The sequence below is a fragment of the Pteropus medius genome, unplaced genomic scaffold, assembly GCF_902729225.1.
Source record: "Pteropus medius unplaced genomic scaffold, Ma_sr-lr_union100, whole genome shotgun sequence".
In the NCBI taxonomy this organism is placed as follows: domain Eukaryota; kingdom Metazoa; phylum Chordata; class Mammalia; order Chiroptera; family Pteropodidae; genus Pteropus; species Pteropus medius.
The window spans coordinates 89,693-111,243 of record NW_024353906.1 but is presented as its reverse complement, the minus strand read 5'-3'; the positions used below and the strand labels follow the sequence as shown (position 1 = coordinate 111,243).

Sequence of the window (21,551 nt, the reverse complement as noted above, 5' to 3'; positions counted from 1 at the left end):
GCCCAGTGGGGCTGACAGGGCAGGGACTGCGTCACCATTGGATGGGGAAGAAATGGAGCCTGGGAAGGGGAGGAAAGGGTCCTGCCCCAGGGTCTTAGGCCAGACTGTCATTGGGCCTATTTTGGTGTGTATTTGCAAAACCTGAGGGAACGTCTTCGTAGGCGAGTGTGGTGTCTTACATCGTTGGTGTCGCCCTCAGTGCCTGGCACAGAGCGGGAACTTACACCTCGGGACACTGAACTGAGGAGGCTAGTTCTTGTAGATTCCTGCGGGGCCGCGTTCTGACCTTCAGTATTCCGAGCATGGCCCTGGCCTGATTCTGATCATTAATAACAATTTTCACCCAACAAAGATTTTCACATAAAATGACTTTTAGCATACACTTTTGGTGGGAGCTAAATAAATACAATTTTCCGGGAGGAAAATGTGGCAATGCATATTAGGAATATGAAAATAGGTAAATGGATATTTATCCTATAATTCCACTTCTGTTAATTTATCACAAAATAATCAGAGCTGTGCACAAAAACTCAAACTGCAAGTTATTCATTAAGGGGTTACATGTAATAGGAAAGAACTTACTACCTGAAAGTCCAAATATAAATTGATTAAATTATGGCATAGCCATGCAATGGAATAGTAGGTTACCATTTAAAAATATAGAAGATATTAAGGGAAATAGTCATGACATGTCATTAAAGTAAGTATTATACCAGCTTTCCATTCACACACGTGTGCGCGCACACACTCTCGAAGTGGTGGATTACAGGTGATTTTTATTTTCTTTTTTGTACTTTTTGTACATAATCCACATATTCCTAGCCACACATTATGTTATTGGTATATATGGGTTCACATTAAAGATGATAATTCATATTCACTAGTTCTCGACCACCCTGCTGACACGAGACTCCAGTACTCAACATCCTTTATGCCTGGGAGCCCTGGAAAAGTGTCTGGAGTGAGCTCTTAATACAGCCCTTTCCTGTTTCACTCCACGCACTCCTCGTTGTTTCCTACTGTGCGACCACTTGAGGGCAGCACCTCACTTTTACCTCTCCGGTCTGTGGCATCTCTAGAATATCCATGACCATGCCAAGAAAAATACAAACTCAGGAGACCTCCATGTGCGAAAACTATACCATGTTTGCTGATTTTTTTTTTTTAAGAGTGGACTTTTTTGTCTGACCATTCCTTTCCAGCATGTGCAATAGGATGTAAAAATGGGACCCTACCAGTCTCAGTTTGGGCCAAGACCCCCCAAGGCATTAAGTGCCATCATTAAGTGCCAATACTTTCACATTATAAAGTGAAGTACAAGACCACCAAACATAACTTGTGAAGGTGTCTCGACTGTATGACTTCCAGTCTATGAAAGAGGTTGGAGAGGCTGAGAGAGAATTCTGAGAGCATATGTGACAATAGTTGTCCATGTGCTATGAGTCCCACCCATCTCATCTCTAAGCTTCAGCTAGGCTACTTAGAGAGCTTGGTATGTATCCCTCCAGACTGGGGCCTGGCAGGCTGCTGTCCAATTTGTGCTGAGAAGTCCAATGTTTTTTAGTGAGATAACTGCTCTGATAGTTGAGCAAGAGAGATTGATGCTTTGGAGAGGTTTTTCATGCCCAGTGTCTTTCATGACAAAGAATGTCTGAGTATCTTCCATGTAAGTGTTTCCCATACACAAGCAATTTGGCCAGGGGACGGTCTTGGACCCTGTCCAAGGGAATTCTGGAGGGGTGAAGTAACACCCCAAGAGAGTTGACCACTAGAGGCCGAGGGAAATGAATTCACTGGCCCTGTCAGAGAGGTACATTTACCCATACCAAGAGATCTCGAGAAATGAGAAGGTGGAAAGGTGTTCCAAAACACCCACAGAGAATGAGTCAGCACTAAATACTTGCCAAGTACAAAAAACACTGATGCCAACTCACAACAGTATCAGATTTAAAAGAACTTTTTACTCTTACCTCTCTTTTCCATTACCATTCCCAAACCCTGGAGGAGCCAGAGGCAACCTAGTGAGTGGGCAAGGGGGAGCAAGAAAATAAAGAAGCTAAGCACACCCCTTCCTTTCTTGGTTTTGAGAAAAAGAAAAATGTTAAATTTAGATAAAGTTTAATGTTTTGAACTTTTACATAAGACTGGACTTTTAAAATACTGAAGAGAGAGAAAGAGAGAGAGATTAGAAACTAAGGACTGAGAGTGAGCAGAATATTCAAGGCCAGGACCTGAAATTTCATCCAAAGGGGCAAGGAGGCATTACCCACAGAGCCAGTTTTAATAGAGAAAGGATCTGAGAGAATCCAGTTGTTTTCTGATTTTACCCCTTGAGTGAACATGCAGCAATGCTTTAGCTAACTTACAGTTATATTATTATGTTACATCCCTTAATATAATTTCTTGGAAGTATTGAGATGTTGCAACTGTTTCAACTATGTACATGCCACTGACTAGCTCTTCCCATGAGCAGCCCAGTTGATTTGCAGTTCTTGAATAGCACCAGATTTAAACTATTTGATGGTATCACTTTCAGATGCCTTGTATCCCCTTAAGAGAAAAAATATAAAGTGTTTCGGGCCATACGGATTAGGAAATTTATTCCATTAGGTTATCTTATTTGATCCTCTCAATATTAGTGGTAAGATAAGTATTGTTAGAGTCATAATTATTTTGTAGACAAGAAAACTGAGGCACAAAGAAGTTAAATGATTTACTCCAAGGCCAGATTTCTGCTTATGGTAAAAGCAGATTAGCTAGCTGCAGGCTGATTCTCTCATAAAAACAACTAGAAAAGCTGGGGAAAATATTTTTAAACTCTGTTTCAAGTCATTGGAGAACTATCAAAGCAGCCAGAACTTACAGGGCCAATACCTGGAAGCTGAGAGATTTTATTTGGCACATCTTTTCTGCTTGAAGCATTTGCTAATTAGCAAACAGTGACTTGAAGACTAAGAAACTGGGCTGAAAGCAGCAGCAGCTGAGAAGCTGAGAAACTGAGCAGCACTTTAACAATCTTACGGGAGAGGGTTGGGGGGAGGGATGCCAGTGAAGGAGGGGACAAAAAGTAGGAGGCTAGGGTCCCCAAGGAGAAGCCCTGGCACACACCCATAGTTTTCCTTTGGGATCCCTAAAGGGTTGCACTCATGAGTGGAGGCAAACTGGAAATAAACCAGCCCTCACAAAGTCTGAATGAAGCTCAGTTTCAAATTGCTTAATCCCCAATTAGACTAAGGAGGCATTTCCATTACATTATATACATACCACCTGCTAGAAGTAAAAGTTAATTCCTTCCAGAAGAAGATAAAATCATCTAGAAGCTATGGGGAATCTCTGATTAGGAGAGTGATTATATTAATGATTCTTTACATATGGATGACACATTTCTTTTTACAAAGTCCTCTCACAACATAATTCCTCCAATGACCCAGTGAAGTAGATTTAGCTCCTTTTACAGATGAGGAACACGAGACAGACTTTACCAAGAATTCCACAAAGTAGTTACTAGATTCCAGGTGTACTTAGCTTCCCTTACCTCACATATTCATAGGCTTTTAAAGAACTGTAAGGATGTGATAGATTCCTTAAACTAATACGATTGCTAATAGATATATATATATCAATTTTTAACATGTTTGACCAAAAATAAGTACTTGTTGAGACCATGAATTTTGTATCCATTTTATTATCCAGTTGAATAACAAACTAGCAAATCATAAATTACATAGTACAACAAAGACTAGACTGAAATAGACTAAAGCATCTTTATACGTCTCCTAGAAATTAGTATATAAACTCTATCATATGTCCTTTAAAGAATTCCAGGATTTTTTTTCTTTTTTTAATTTGGAAGCCAACTTAAAAATTAACTCTAATTCTATACATTATGGTGGGCCATTACTACTGTATAACTCCAAATGACAAACTGGATTAAGGAGTATAGACATTCTGATGAAGAGCTTTTGGAGCTTTATTAAAAAGTCAGGAAAATATCATCTAAGTCTGTGAGTAATGACTCACTGATTAAGAGTTATGATCTAAACTTTAGGTTCAATCCTGTTCTCATATTTGAGTAACTATTAACATATTCGTAGATGTTTTAAAGATATATATTTAAAATGCATGAAAATACTAAGACACTCAGGACTCCAAATTTACCACATATCACAAATCCAGAGGTTAGATATAACTGAAATCGATCATTAAACATTTTCATCATTCTTAAGTTGTGAATTATAATGGTTATGCCTTCAAACATTTATTTTAGCATGCTTTAGTTATAAAGTGATTTTAATACCAACATTTTAAATTCAATAACCATGATTTTTCACCATAATCAAAGTTGTATAAAAATAACCAGATTAATTATGCATAATTTGCTGTTATCTGCCATCTATCATGGTTTGCTTACAATAGATTTCCTTGTAACAAAGTACACTAACTGAAGTACCTAATAAATATTTCACATGATTTTAGATTAACTGACTTAGATCTATTTACTGTCAAATGTATATTCAACAGTTAATCAGCTATTAAAAATTTATAAGTAATATAAAATACAAAATAGCATGAATTATCTTTTCTAATTCTATTTCCTAGTATGACACAAAATGAAAGAAAAATTTTTAAAGATTTTTATAATTACTTTCAAGGTCTAAAAAGGATTAAAAGATCTAGTGGTCTGTTAAAATAAAACATTAAGTGATATACAATTTGACTATTAATGTGAAAAAAATAAGGACACAGTGTCTTAAGAATGGAAAATTGTCAGAAAAGATGACCCTTAATATAGCATTAATAGAAATGAGATCACTGGGAGCGGAAGCTGAGGGGATGTGATATCCAGGTGATTCTGAGTTTCTTTTTGATCCTGTTGAGTTTGATATACTTGGCAGGTCTGCCATATTACACAACTCCATTTCATTCTATGCGAATGGTGCCACAAAAAGTTGTACATTGGCCTAACTTACAGAACATCTAGTTGTAAATATCCAGCTGAAATTAAGAGGCAAAAATTCAAGAAAGATATGAGGGTTAGAATTGCTAATATGAGTCATACAAAATAAGAATTGAAGTGATGGATGTGGATGATATATCCCACGAAGAAATAGCAGAGAGAGAAGACAGTCAAAGACAGACACTTGAGGAAAGTCTTCCTTTAGTGTGTACGGGGAGAGAAAGGAGCAAATTAAAGAGATCAGCATATATTTAGGAGTCCAGCTTCATCCATTTATATGAGGCCTAGTCCCTGTACTACACAGCTGACACCACATGAAAACCAGTCCTTGCAGCCTTTGCATTATTACAGTGTCAGTCCTAACATGGTCTTCCTTTCTTACATTCCAATTCCTCCCTATTTCCCCCAGTCTACCCTCACAACTTGCCTTCCTATTTATGGTCTCACCATATACCTTGGAAACAAAGTGCTCAGCACTGCTTTTCCAACTTTAACTTTGTGCTTTTCTCATTGGTCTCAGTTTGAACTCTCCGTTTGACAACACTGTCTCCTGCTAACCTGCGGGCAATCACATCACCACACCTGGGGCTGCCTGTTTGAGTACAGGGCCTTGCAAGTGGTACACCCACCAAGTTCCCTTGGCACCATGAGTAGGACAGAAAATATAAAACAAAACTAGCATCATGTAATGCCAATGAAAGGAAAGTTTGAAGGAGGATGGTCGCTTGGTAAGTAGCCCCCTAGTGCCTATAAAATAAAGTCCCAAATTCTTAGAATTATATCCCAATCAACCTTTCCAGACTTAGCTACTCCTATTTCTCCTACAAGATACTACACTTGAAACTAAACTGCCTGTTCTTTACTAGGTATGCTTCATGTGTAAAAGCCTTTATACTTTTTCTCATGCTAGCAGCTGGTCTCCTATTAAATTTAAAGGTGTGACTGTGATTGAGCTTGGTGTAAATTAAGTGATAAGATACTTCAGAAATAAGAGGATCTTAGGTAACCGTATAGACCAGCTCCATAATACCTATCAGGATATTTTAAGTGATCATAAAGGTCATTTTACTCAAGAAGAATTGGGGAAAATAGAATCAGACTGGGACTAGATGTATCTATTAGGTCAAAATGGTGGTCAGTGAATTGTATGGTATGTGAATCATATTTTACTAAAGCTGTTACCAAAAAAATAATAATAATAGGTGGTGGCTAGAATATCCAGGTATAAATTTTCAAAGACTAATGATCCATTAAGAAATAAGAGTAGAAAATATTATTTGGTTGCCATCTTTCCGTGACCAAATCTTCAAGAAAAGCAAGGGCTGGCCCACAGACCTCTGAATTGATACTCAGATGCCCTCAGGATTAGGACCTTATCAGATGCTCAGCTGCCTGCCAACCTTCGCAAGGGCGTCACTGACAACATCGAGATCATGCCGCAGCTCGTTCATGGCTCTGGTTATGCTCTTGGTGTCTTTCAAGATCTGAATACTACGTGTGTATGGATTATACTTCACTCCAAATGGACGCTTAATTGTTTTGGTAAATTCTCTATTAAAAAAAGAAAACAAATAAAAGGCAATCAATTTCCGGAGCGAGGGGGAATGATGAAAACTAAATAAACAACAGCAAACCTATTTCACACACTAGGCAAAAGATAAATTTCTACTAGATGTTCATGCAACCAATCTGACTTACCTCTCTACACTACATGTGCAGAGGTCCCCTGGAATCCTACACAGGTAGAAAACCTAAAGTAGTCATGGATATATCTATCCCTGCATTACTAGGGAAGGATCCTGTGGAGGGCTTTATTAACAATTTCTTACTTTATACACCTCTTAACTGCAGTAGGGAGACCAACCACAATAGCTTTATTGGTATATAATGACAACATTGACCACATAGTAATAGACCTCTCTATTGTGACTTCCATAACTACACCTACACACACACACAGGCCAAGAACAGTCCTGCCTCCTGCACATGTACATTCTTTCTGCTTAGAATGTTTCCTCTAGACTTCTCTCGAATGACCTAAATTCTATCCTTTCTTCAAGCACGGACCTTCTGCTTTTTTTAGCAATCTAAAATTTGAACCTCTCATTCGGTACCATCAAGAACAATCATGTTCAGGACACCTAGGGATGATTGTGCAGCTGAGGACAGTTATACATGAGCAGGGACTGAAATCCAGCTTGCAATCTGCCTGGTCTACCCATAGGGGCCCCCTCTTCTAGAGGAAGCCCTTTAGTATTGTTATTTGATTCTGTTCACAGCTTAGCTCCCCAACTAATGGAAAATCCCTAGAAGACAAGGAGCATGTCTTCAGCCCCTATCTATCTTCATTGCTCAAGGTGACCTCATGACCCCTTCCACCAAATGTTGTTTTGTTGATCCTGCTTCTATCTTTTCCTTTCCTACGACCTCTATCTTAGTTCCAGCTTGTATTTTTACTCGAAGCACTGTAAGAATCTAAATCGTTTCTCTGCCTCCAATATCTTTCTTTCTTAATAACACACTTAGCTGATTAATAGTTACAGCATAGCTTTGATTGTATCACACATCTCACATATTTTTTCACCTCCTTACCTTTTTTATGCTGCCCCTTAGCTTAAAACTTAACATGCCTAAATCCTACCTATCTTTCAAGTCCTTTCTAAAATGCCATTTAGCTTTCCCTGTTCTCCCAGCTGAAATGAATTGCTCCTAAATAAAATGCAGAACCATATTTCATACATATCTCCTCTAAGGCTTTCTGAATTGTTATATAGTGATTTGAGTATAGTCTTCCCCCCCCCCATTAGATTATAAACTCTCTGACTGGAAAAATGGAAAGAAACAAATTTCTCAGTGTATCTGACTCATTATTTCAACTACTGAATATCATTATACCCAACATACTCTAAATATTTGTTGAGAAAGGGAGATTTGTTACAGGCAGAAGGCACCTGGTGGGCTTCTATTTATCCAGATGCTCACTTCTGTGATTTCTTACCATTATTGGACCTCTGTCTTGCAGAGAAAAATTAAGGCATGAGGAAAATATACTTTACCTCATCTTCTCTTTTGCATCTTCAAAGCTTTCAGACACAAAGTAGACATCCTGAAAAGTTGTGATGAGACACTCCTGTTTGCAGGTAATCTTGGGGTCAAAGGGCTTTACTTTGGCATGTCCAGAAAGTGCATGCTAGAGGACAAAGAGTCAATGAATCAAAGAATACTCTCTATTTTCATAGATCACATTCTACGCACAACTGCCAGAATCGGCACACCTCTGAATGTATTACTAACACAATGGCTCCAACCTACAATTCTAAATTTATTTCCTACGGTTCTATATAACCCATAAAATTCTCTAGCTAAACAAATGGCTTGCTGTTCTCCATAATTGCCCCAAGAGCATCTCGATTGTTCTAACACTCTTCTCCATGTAGGAGGCACCCAAGGATCTTTATTTATTTATTCCTGCATTATGGCACCTACTCTCTGCACTAGTTATTCTTATGCATGACTTGTACCCACCACCAGGTGGTAGGCTCCTTGAGAGCAAGAGAGTGCCTTAGACAGTGTTTCACACACACATTCATCACTCAACTAACCTGTTTATTTCTTTATTGGCCAAATAATAAATCTCAAAAAGTTTCCTAGAAGTTATTGCTAGCACACCAAAAATGATGAAGAAACAGCAAGAATTTGCAAGCAAAAGCTTTAAAATACTTTTTTTATTTAAAAGAGATAGATAGATGATAGAGATAAATGTCAAAAACCTTGGGAAATCAAGAAAAGTGTCCTTTAAGTAATATTTACTGCTACCCTAAGTATTTTCCATAGTAAGCTCTTGTTCAAATTCAAAAACTATTTCCGGTTGTATCAATTATATTAAGTGAATCTGAGATGCGCAAAGATTTACAACTCTTACTTTGAGTTCACTGATAGAAGAAAGTAAGCCAGCACCAAAGACTCTTAGCTGCCCATCTTGTTTACACAGACCAAACTCCACAGTGAAAAAGTAGCACTGCAAAAGGATATCAATATTACTTTCACATTCTGAATGACTCAAAATAAAACAAATCACAACTCTTTATCACTGACCCAAAGTACCCTGGAATAAAGTCCAAGACCCCCAGACTAGCTCACAGTATCTCTACAATTTGGCCTCATTCTAAACAAGCACTTCTCAAACTTTTGTTCCCAGTACCCTTATACATTCTTAACAATTACTGAAAATCCCAAAGACCTTTTGTTTATGTGGGTTACAGCTAGCAGTAGCTACTATATTAAAAATTAAAACAGAAAAAATTTAAATGTTTACTAAATAATTTTAAAATGGAATAAACTCTTTTTATGTTATGTAAGTAACATTTTAATAAAAAGTAACTATATTGTATAAAACAAAAAAGGTTAAAAAAAGGTAGCATTGTTTTACATTGTTGGAAATCTTTTTAATGTCTAAAGTAGATATTATTTACTGTCCAGCTAAAGAAAAAGATGAATTCTCATATCTGCTTCTATATTTAACCCGTTGCAATATGTGGCAATAAATTTGCTTATTATCTATACCCCCTCCCCATTGGAATATAAGCTCTATGAAGACAGGAATAGCACCTGTCACCTAGCAGGTTACTATTAGTAATAATAATGGCTAACATATATGATTAAAGTATATGAAGAATATTGAGCCTCACACAGATAAGTAGTTGTAAGAGGACTGAATATTGAAATAGCCTTTTCAGATAATTGTGGATATTCTTCTTTGACACTGCAAACTCAGTAGTGATTGTTTCTTAAAGTTCTACTGCGATGTGGCATCTGAAACCACATCAGTGAACTCTGTTACATTAAAATCCACTTCTCACTTTAAATGGATCTTTTACTTACGTATGATTTTGACCCCGTGAAAGGATCCCAAGTACCCCTGTAGCTCCAAAACCACAATTAGAGAAACACTGTTCTAACCATAGAGCCTATTTCATACCGCCTTGCCCACCCTCACACACTCTGCTCCAGCTTCCTGTTCTTTCCCCAAAGTACTTCCTTGACTTTCCTTGTATGCCCTCATCCCAAGACGCTCTTCTTTCCCTTGTTGACACAGGAAAACACTACTCATCTTTCCTGGGCTAGTCCAGGTGTTCCTCCTCCATGAAACCTACCCTGGGCAGCTCTCTTCACGCCCAGAGCACTTGGCCTCAACTTCTCTATCACCTTCATCTCACGTTTCTAACATAACTGTCTCCCCAAGTAGTGAATAAGTTCACTGAAGGCAGGGACCATGCCTTCCGCATCTTTGTATTTCCAGAGTGGTGTCTTGTATATACTGCTTAAAAATATTTTTAGCATCATTTTAGGGAACCTATCATTTTTATTGAAAAAAGAAGATATACAAACCATTAACATTATTGTACTCTAGTTTTTCTCTGCCTTTTCTTAAGCTGATGTCTCCCTTTGATAAACCTTACATTTCTATATCCTTCTTTAATGTTACTTAAATTATTTAAATTAAATTGAATTAAATTAAATATGAGAAAAGAAACATTTTCTAATGGCCATCTTGAATATGTACTTTTAAACTATGTAAATACTCATATCCCACCCATTAAGAATTACTACTCTGTACAGCTACGTCCAGATTGATACCGTTGCCAGTTTTTGAACAGCCTCCTCTGAAGCTCCAAGGGACGCCAGGCCAATCTCTTGAGAGAACTGTGCAAAACTAGGTTCAGCCAAAAGGGGAACATGACCCAAGAGTTCATGGCAGGTATCTCTAGAAAAGAGGTATAAGTCTGTCACAGATGTGATGCTTAACATAAATGCATTAATCAACCATTCAGTCAAATTAAAATCAGATCTTACTTTTATTCAAATTGATCAGGTGGTATTACATTGGAAATAAATCTCAAAGGACACTAATGAAATAAAGAAACAATTTTGATTCGATACCTTGGGCACTCACAAACACACACACACACACACACACACACACACACACACACACACACATAAGTGTATACAGATACCCATAGACATCTACATGCCCCCCGATCCTGCCAAAGATCAGGTCTCTGCTCAGATATCACCTTTCCTACCAGGCCTTCCCTGACCACCCTTTTCAAAATAGCAACCCTCCATCCACCCATACATATACACCCCTCCATCTTCTTTCTTTACTTTATTTTTCTCCGTGTCACTCATCATCAACACCAAACAGGCTGTTTGTTATCTGTATCTCCCACTGGAAAATAAGCTTTATGAAGCAGGAATTTTTGTCTAATTTTTTTCAGTGTTACATCTTCTATGCTTAGAACAACACCTGCCATCTAACAGGTTGTCAAGTAATAATAGTAATAATAATGGCTAACATATATAGAGCATAGAGCATGTATTATGTTCTAAATGCTTCAAATGTGCTTATTCATGTAACCTTCACCCAAAAATCATGAGGTAAGTATCATTATTACAGACAGCTATTTGATGAATGAATACTGACGTAGAAGTACTTACGGCTCTGGGGTATAGAGGGGATCTGAACTGTGTCTCACATACTGTGTGCAGTGAAAAACTCGAAAGGCTAAACCTGATAAGAAATCCCTTGGTGATAAGTAACCAGCCACAGGACGGATGGAAAAACCTGTGCGTTCTGCAAAGCAAAGAAGAAAACACAGAGACGTCTTCACCAGAACAGATCACTTACTGCACCATTTTAACTCTGCCAGTGGCATCAAGTAACACTTTGAGAGAGAACATAAAAACTAAAATGTATCCTATGTATACTATAGGGAAGTAATAATTAAGTACTTACCATTGCCAGGCAATATCACACCTTTTACATATCACATCTCCTTTCATGTTCACTGTATGAGTTAAAGTTTATTGTCCTCATTGTGACAGCTATAAAACTGATGCTCACAGACTCAACAATATGCCCAAGAGCACGTTGTAGATGATAAAGGTAGGAAGAGGACCCAGGTCTCTTAAATTACATCTTGCTGTCTTCATAAAGGATTTAGAACATCCCCTTGACAATTTTAACAAAAAAAAAAAAACCCTAACAAGATCTATTAATTTAGATTAGAACGATTTTTGAATCTATGGCATTTTTAGCCAGAACTACCTCTTCTAAAGTAGTTTGTTTATTTTACCTAAACTAGATGGTGCTTTTCTATCCCCCAACAGACAAGACTGCATGCCTACTGTGAAAGGGGCCTGCCACTAGGCTGCATGGCTCAAGGGAGCTCTATAAGTTCCAATTCTGCCCTTCGTTTCAAACCCTCACACTCTGGTATTCCACCTACTTGCTTTGTACCTAAATTCTCCCATTCCAATGGGAAGATTTCACAGTCCAATAGAACTTTCCACATGACAGAAATGTTCTATATGTAGGCTACCCACTAGGGTAGCCACTAGCCATATGTAGCTATTGAATACTTGAAATGTAGCTAGTATGGCTGGGGAGCTAACATTTTTATTTACATTAATTTTCATTATTTAAACAACACCATGTGTCTAGTGACCATCGTATTTGACAGTGCAGGTAGCCCCTTCAAACTGATGTTATGTTTGAACTGTCTTCTAATTTTGGTTTCTCTCTTTGAAACTTTCCCTTGAAACACCTTTAGCAACATGTTTTGTAGCCAGCTCAAGCTCCAGACCCCAAGCGAACAGCTTTCATTTTTGTATCCGAATCAAAATATTTGTAAATCTCATACAACTTCTATAGCCTGTGCTTGTCTATCCCGTGTCCCATGAGATAATGTGCATTGTTGGTTCTGTCATCCATAATCGCTACTTTTTTAAATCTAGTTTTTGTAGGAACAATTTACATGAGTTTTTCCATTGTAAAAACAATATTGCCCTTTTCTGTTTAGTTCTTTGTTTTGTGTACAGTGATTGAAAATGAGAATTATGGAGCTGAATAGAAATACAGATTTTTATAACAGTCTATGTAAGAAACTCAAAGATAGTAAGTTCAGACCATGATGGAAATAAACTAAACTCCCTTGGAGTCAAAAACATAATTTATCTTTTTTCTCTAAGTTTCTAATCTACTAAGATCAAAGGGGAAATGTCTTTTCTTACATATTGGAGACCCTGGAGATCACTGATCACTTTATTCCCTATACTAGCTAGAAAAAAATAAGGAGGTCTAGACCAAACAAGTATGAAGAACTGAAAGGAACAAACTGTCTTTACCCTTTATTTCTGCTCTACTAGCATATCTTTTCCCATTGGAAAATGATACACTCTTAATGTGGAAAGGGGCTTCAGATCATCTCCTCCAACCTTCCTTCCCCAAGGTGCCTGAATCTCCTCTACCACATCCCTGATAAGAGGGAGTGAAGGTTTTGCATGACCACCTCCATGGATGGGGAACTAACCGCCTCATAAGACTCTTCTATTTTCAAAGGGCTCTTTCAGCATGGTCTTCCTCATTTTGAGTCAAAAGCTTGCAGTTTCTATCCAATAGTCTTTTACTTTAGGGCCATATAGTAATCCCTCTATTATATAAGATTACTTTCAAATATTTAAATACAAAACTATAATATCTCCTAAATCTCTAGGTCAAATACCCTAAGAATCCTTCAGATTTTATTGATATGATACATTTTCCAATCCCCTTATAATTCTGCTCATTTTTTCTACATCTGTTCATGGTTATGATTGCCCCTCTTCAAATGTGATGCCTAATATAGGATCTAATACTCCAGGACAGAGTACAGGAAAATTCTGACCTCTCATATAACTGCATTTTATTCCTCTATTAAAAATTCTGTCATGATCAAAACAGAATTCAACATTCCCCTTACAAAAAATTAATTAGCTTATTACCTTTTAAAAAGTTTGAAACATCTTCCAACTGTGGGATATTATCTTCCCGATATCCACAATATTTAGAAAGCAAAGGTAAGTTTTTGAGATACTCTCTGCAGGCATGGGTTGGGTAAAGTTTGTTCAGCTCTCGGAACACTGCTCCCCAGGTCTTAATTTCCTCTTCAGTGAATTCAACCTTTGGAATGGGGTCTCCACTAATGAGATAAAGGGAAGAAGTTATTTTGAATTAGCGTTCAATAAGTAATAGCACTTATCTTATTCTCTACTTACTAAATAAGTATTATATATTTATTGATTGATTTATTTTATTATTTTAAAGTTGGTTAAGTTATTTTTATAAAACACTTACTGTTTATAGTTCATAGCCAAGTCTGCAAAATACTTCCGTCTTTTACGGTAGACATTGTCTTTGAAGCCCTGATAATTAAAGAAAAGTTGTTAAATATTCATACAAAAATATATTTGACAAATGATATTTAGGAAACATTTTTATTATTGCATTAAATGGATAGATTGGCTGGGGGCTGTCTAACGCAGTATAAGGTCACATTCACAGAGCTACAAAGTGGTAGGAGCTAGATTAAAGTCCTGGTTTATGCGACTTCATGACTGCACTCTCTTCTCTCCTTCCCTCCCAGGATCCTAAAGCTCTATAAGCAATCCTAATGCTCTGGATTTACTAATTCCCCCTCTCATGTCCGTACAGCATCCCACATAATTTTCCAAGGAAACGACTTCCTAGTTCATCAACTGCCTAATAAACCAATTATGCTAGGCAACATGAGTGATAAGACTTTCTCCATTCTCTCTCTACACCCCTTTCAAATAACCCATGCCAATTTAATAAAAACTGACTGCAGACACTGTCTTTATTGTAGTATAACTCTCGGAATAGCTCTTAATAATAGGAATGCCAGGCATGTGACAGATGCTTTGGAGCCAATGAAGTTAGATGCTCTTCAGGCAGTTAGTCACAATTCCACCAGCATGGAGGTCTACTAAACTTCCTGAAATGCAAATTAAAACAAGATCTTATTTAGTCTAGAATAAGCACTTTTTCCAAAAATTGCCCTTAATTTTTAGCTTGCTTTAAATTATTTTCATGAAAATATTTAGTAAAAATATTTACAGGATGGTCTGCATCCAGCTCAGATCCATACATCAGAACTCTGTTGGCACAATGGTCCAGATCAGAAACCTTCTTTGGAAACCAAGGAACAGTTTCCATATCTGCAGAATACAAAAACCACTAACAGATGAAGAGACAATCTTAAATAAGACAATAAGGAAGAAGAAATTAAGAAAGTCATAAATGCATTTAGATGAGTGTTTTAATTTTAGCTTGTACACTGAGGCAAAATTTATAACAAGCAAATTGCTCTATTTCTAATAAGTACATTTTATTCAGAATTTTCGAGCTTAAAATTTTTATGAGCCTTGATTTCTTAAGTGTTAGAAAAAGCTGTACTTTGGTAATAGACCAAAAGTTCAAAAAAAGTTTTTTTTTAACTACATATTTAACTATCCTAAAAAAGCAGAAAAAAGGATAAACAACTTCCCAGACCAAGGTGAAAGTTTAAATAAGAACTTTGAATGTTTATTTTTGTTGATGGAAAGGATCCTAGAGATCATTTACGTCTTTACCACTCTGATCTTCTCACCATCACCTAGTCATACAATTCCTCATAAGACACTGGGTTTTTGCATATGCTGTTCTTCTGCCTGAAATAACTATCCCACTTCCTGCTCCGCCCGCTTCCTCTATTTTCCCAAGAATACCCTTCTCCTTCAAGGCCCAAATCAAACAAGCCTTCCCTGATCCTGTGGGTAGAACTAATTCTGTGTCTTCAGGGTTCCTGTGACACTATGTTTCTCATTTTCTAAAAGTTTTTACTGTGTTTCATTATAATGTATCTGTATATGTCTGTCTTATAGGAAAGAAAGGAAATGACTCTAGGGTAGAGACTATATATTCTTAAATCTTCATTTCTTAGAAATATCCAACACAAGTTGTGTTCCTTGAATATCAACTGAACCCTTTAGCCTCTATAAAACTCTCCATTTTATAGATGAGGTAACCAAAGTCCAGAAAGGTAAAGTAATTTACCCAAGGTAACTCATCCCTCCATAATGGAAGCTAGAGGACTAGAACTCAATCCTTTTTGTTCCAATCTAATATACCCAGAAGTGATATTCAAGAGATTCAAACAACAAATACAAAAGGGGCAGCAATCATATCACTCAAAATAGACACAAACAAAGTCCTAGGCTCCTGTTCTGCCAGCTGTTACCCCTGCAGCTGTTTGTGGCGGGCCCTGAAACTCCTAGGGGAAGATCTGGAGCACACAGGCTTCAGGCATGGTTGGGAGTACTCAAAGGACTCAGGGAAGTAGCTACCCGCTAGCCAGAAAGGAAAGTATATTAATATTTCAATAACTTATACAGCTGTACAAATACATAGCAGATGAATATCAGTTCTGATTACACACCAACTATTGTCACATAATCTAAAGGGTTTATTTTAAATTTAGTACCATGTATAAAACATGGCTGATTTTGCCCCAAGTGAACCACAGGATTTTTCCACAGTAGAAGATCTTTGCTATCTGAATATCTGAAACATTAGAAGGCTTTACTGCTTTTTCATCTGCTTTTGGTGGAAGTGGAGACAGGGAAGAATGTTGTACACTGTGTATTTCATATCATAGTTGTCAGCAACTGCCAACATTCTCAACAAATTCAAATATTCACTGAATATCTGCTAGATTCTAAGCCCTGTAAGAGTTACTAGGTGCTCAAGAATTGTGAATTGAAGGTTTGTAAAATCAAGAAATGCTTGACGATTTGGAAATTGAGATAACTTAATTGGTTTCTAACTATTGCGAATTCTTTCGGACATTCAGGGTTTCCTTTTTGCTTGTCTCACACTGGATAAAATGTCACCTTATAATTTTTCTTTAGAATTTTGAACAATTATATTTTGTGTTCCCTTCACTACCAGACTGTAAGCAATTTTAAGAGAGAGAGTTTTATTTTTACTTTTATCCTTCAAAATAAATATAAGATTGGACACACATTATGTACCTAATTTCCTGAGTAGTATTTTCGCTTTTCAAACTTACCATCTTCTTTCATGGTAAAATTATCAGGTGGATTCACAGAGAGAACGTTAGTATGAGACTTCAACAAATGAAAAATATCATTCAGTTGTTCTCTGTTGATATCACAGTCAACAAAAATCTCAAATTCTGAGTTTCTTCTCTTTGATTTTCGGGACTCAATATGTAACAGGTTCACATGCTTCTCCTGTGTAAAGATTACAACATGACTGCTTCAAATAGTTGTCGTCTCTGAGCAGATAACTTTCACTACCACTAAAAATCAATTTCACACTTGTCATAATAGCCAAAAGGTGAAAAGGCTGTTTTCAGTGCTGCCAACAGCAAAGCAATTCCTCTAAATAGTAGGTGCTATTCAAAATAGTTTGAAAAATTTATCACGCCCTCCAGAAACTAATAACACTCACTAGAAGCCATTCAGTTTGCCAGAAGAGATTGATCTTCAAATCAATATACCAAGTATCCTAGATAAAAAGAGCCTTTTGAAAATTCTCACCAATAAAAGCTAGTTTTTAAAAAGTAATAATGGTAGTCCTTTAGAAAGAAAAGTTTCCTTTGCAAAAATGCATTTAATAAAATTAGATGAACAGCTTGAACACAGAGTATTTAATACCTTAAATCTCTCGAGCTACAGACTTAGTAACCAGCTGAACCAGATTCCTTCTGGTCTTTTCATGCCAGTCTGAGCTGTGAGCACCACTTGTGTAAACCTGTGAGAGGGGGGTATCTTCTCTTACCAATCCGGGTAGCTGAGGAAAAGCACTGGCACAATAATGAAACATAAGAACCAGTCACACAACAGTTTTTTCACCTAAAAAATGAGGTTAATGTCGATGATCTCCAATACTAACCAGTTCAATCGAATTAACTTAGCGAACACCTATGTAGCCAGGTTAGAGCTGTGAAGCATACAAAGAAGGGTAAGACATACAACGAGTGTATAACCTAGTTGTCTAACACACAAAAGACTATGACAAAATACAAGTAGGGGATGTTCACGAGCAAAAGATGGTCAGTGAAGGGAAAAAGCATCATGAGTTAGAGAGAGTAGAAGGCTCCATAGAGCAGATGGAAACTGAAATGAGTCTTAAAGTATAGATAGAATACAAAGACAGAAAGCAGAAGGAAGGATTCTAAACAGGAGGACTATACAAGCAAAGGTAGGAAAGAGGTGAGAATTATCAGAGAACATGTACCAAAAAGAAAGGAGAGTGAATGTCAGGGATGTTGGGAAACTGGAATAGGTGGGGTTTATCCTGGAACATAGACTTTATCATGGAATCAATAGAATAAAGCCAGTTACAAAATATACTGGAATTGATCAAGAGTAAAGGAGAATTTTATTGAATCTATCTCTTATGAATATTTACAATAAGAATGCATTTATAAATATTTTCTGAATGATAACTTGAATGAATATAAAGTTAAATTATGTTTTTGGAGAGAAAGATGCAAAATGTCAATTTTTCCAAAATTATTCTATTGATTGCTATCAAATTGCTATTGAATGCCATCAAAATGGAAATCTAGATGGAATTTGGTAAGGAAATTTAACTAAATAATTTTAAAAGTCCATTTGGAAGAAAGATATAGTCAATAAAATTCAGGAAAATTCAGATAAAGTAGGAGTGATAAGTGAAACATTTCCTATCAGGAATTTCAGTTACAGAAACGGAAGCACGGAGAGTTTAAGCAATTTTCCCAAAAAGCTATAATTCAGACTCAGGTTGTTCAGCTTCACAGTCCATGTTCTTAAACACTATGTTGCAATCGTGTTTTACAAGAAAGGAAGAGTCAGAATAATGGATAATATGAATCTTCTTTGAATAAGATTTATTGAATCTTAATAATGAAAACACTAAAGACTGACATAGTCCAAAACTGGGACATGACTACCTTAGAAAGACGGAAGGAAGAGAAATTAAGGGGGCCACTGGAAAGGGGGCTGTGTCAAGAAAGCTAAATCTTTATTTCTGCTGTAGGAAATAAATAGTAATATCTACAATTGAAAAAACCCAGAAATAGCAGCAGATTATTTATAAATATGGACGTAAATGCTAGAAAATATAGTTGAAAGAGTTGGAACTGGTTACCTCCTGTAGGCTGAGGGTAAGTAAAATGGATGGGTTCACAGCTGGGACACTATGCAGCAGTTAAAAGAATGAATGAGATGGACACACAGCAGCACGGGTGGGTCTTAGAAACACAGTGCTGAGTGAAAGAAAAAGTGCACTATATAATAACATTTATATAAATTACTAATTATAAGCATCCGCAAAGACTCTGCATATTCTTAAGTACACATTAAAATAACTCAATGTACATATCAAACAGAGCAGCTGTTTATCAGAAGAAAGAGATGAAGAGCGAAAGGAACAATGACATAAAACAGGAGGCTGTATAAATCAATGATGATAGTGTACCTGTGACTTAACAAGTATGATTAACTCAACCCTCTGCACCAAAGGTTAACAAAAAAAATTTAATGGAGCTGAGGAATGAAGTGAGATTAAGCAGAAAGACCACTGTTTTCTTGGCAAGCTTTATAGTGTGAGTTGACTTTTTGAACCATGCACAAGTATTCTTTGATTAACAATAAATTTTTGTTTAAAGTTGATGAAAGAAGCAATATAGGTATATTATTTAAAAATCCAAGGTAATCAATAGAATAGCTAAAAATAATCATTTAATTATCTGACTTTCGGAGGAGTTAAGAGGGAGCAGAGAGGGAGGAGGTATTAGTATCATTCAAAGTAGAAAGTATTGTGTAAAGTTGATAACTCAAAGAGAGATGTAAGAGTACTATTTACATTTAAAGAACAGAAATAGTTACACGAGGTTGCTTCTCGGGAGTGGGACTGAGGATATGATGTGTTGAGTAGGAAAACGGATGCCTTTCAAACTCTTCTAGACTATTTGTCTATATTTAAAATTTTTAATTCTTTGAAATATTATTTTCAAATGACTATACAATAGAATATCATATGGATATAAATTTGATTTTTAAAATAGCTAACATAAGGTACTCTGAACTATCCTAAGCATTTTACTCATTAACTCTATTAATTCTCACAATGACCTTATAAAGTAGGTTCTCATTTTATAGATGTAAAGACTGAAATGCAGAGAGACTAATCAATTTGCCCATGATTACTCAGCTAATAAAATAAATGACAGAGTAAAAATCTGAACTCAGTGGTCTGCTTCCAGAACCTACAAGCTTAACCCCAATGACATTCTAGCATAATTTAACCTGTCCCCTACCATACGACAAGTAGTTTATTAATAATTTTTATATTACTATAAATAAATCTTTGTGTCCCTAAGCCCTTAAAGTAGGTTAGGTCCCCCAGTTGAATACTATCATAGTACCTGGTACGTCTCTTTCAGGTCATTTTACACACATGTAATTATTTACTTACTATAATAATTTGTTTAGTTCTGTGCTCCCCCCTAGATTATACATACTGCAAGGGTATACACTGTGTCTCTGTTCTGGTCCACATCCTTAGTATCTAGCAGGGCACCTGGCACATTGTAAGTACTCAATAGATATTCGTGTTCTGCATCGCTGATCTCTATTTCCTTTAGATAGATTTATGAAAATGGACTAAAACATGAACATTTTAAGGCTCATAATACATATTACCAGATTGTTTCCCCACCCATTACACCAATTTACCCTCACACCAAATGTGTATTTAAGTGCCAAGTGCATTGAAGCTGTGGCAATAGGGTAAAGTATAATTGTAAAATCTTTGCTATTTTACTATATAAAAATATAATAAACTATATTATTAATGTCATTAAACGTCATTAAAATTTAAATATTTTATTTAATTAAAATAAAATTAAAATTTGCTTCTCTGAAATCTATGCAGTGAATCTCTCTCTTCCTCCATTTCTTTTTTTTACCTTTTTTTTTTTTTTTTATGCCTACAGCACCTGGTCTTCCTAGGTGGTCTCCCATCGAAGTACTAACCAGGCCCAACCCTGCTTAGCTTTCAAGATCAGACAGGATCAGGCACGTTCAGGGTAGCATGGCCGTAGATAGCCCCATTTCTTTATTTGCTAGTTATAGTTTCTCTTCTGAAAAATTTCTGTATCTCTTATCCATTTATTAGAATTGGGCAATATTTTAGAAATTTAAGGGCTTAAGAAATGTCTGTAGTCCACCTTTGAAGAATTTACAATAATCTATATTTTAAACATACCTTAGAGAGTCATTTTAGTAGAGTTTATGCAGAAATATGAAGTGCTTACCTGGAAGATTTTCAGTGCTTTTATAAGTCCTCCAACTTCATTCTTTAAGGAAAAAATGAGAGTTGCTCTTCCTCTTTCTAAGGAATGCTCTTTGTTTTCCTTGTTGTCTTCAATCATGATGAATCTGGTGTATTTCTCTAAAACCAAAGTATAAAAATATAGGGAAAGGTCTAAAAAGAAGTTGTGCAATGCAGACAATCTTTGATAGTATTTGAATCTGAGACAATATTTTATAACATTAACCAAGCTTTAGTTTCCTCACCTCTAAAATAGGAATATGCAGATATGCTTTGCAAGACTGAAATGAGACCAAAATAAAACAAAACATTGCCTAGCATAGCGCCTAGAATGTAACAGGCATACTACACCTGTTAGTTTCTTTT

The 21,551-nt window shown here is 36.4% G+C and overlaps 1 protein-coding gene and 1 pseudogene across 1 annotated transcript; both read right to left on the bottom strand.

The window, feature by feature from the left end:
• Window positions 1–4,672: 4,672 nt before the first annotated feature.
• Window positions 4,673–21,300, bottom strand: TPH1 (tryptophan hydroxylase 1). Its single transcript, XM_039851496.1, has 10 exons — window positions 21,169–21,300; window positions 16,909–17,092; window positions 14,916–15,016; window positions 14,136–14,203; window positions 13,784–13,980; window positions 11,459–11,594; window positions 10,595–10,721; window positions 8,880–8,975; window positions 8,014–8,147; window positions 4,673–6,508 (listed from the first exon to the last, which is right to left on the bottom strand). The coding sequence occupies exons 1-10, from the start codon at window positions 21,283–21,285 to the stop codon at window positions 6,334–6,336; spliced, it is 1,335 nt and encodes a 444-aa protein (XP_039707430.1). The 5' UTR covers window positions 21,286–21,300; the 3' UTR covers window positions 4,673–6,333.
• On the bottom strand, window positions 20,839–20,957 carry LOC120593634 (uncharacterized; annotated as a pseudogene).
• Window positions 21,301–21,551: the final 251 nt, after the last annotated feature.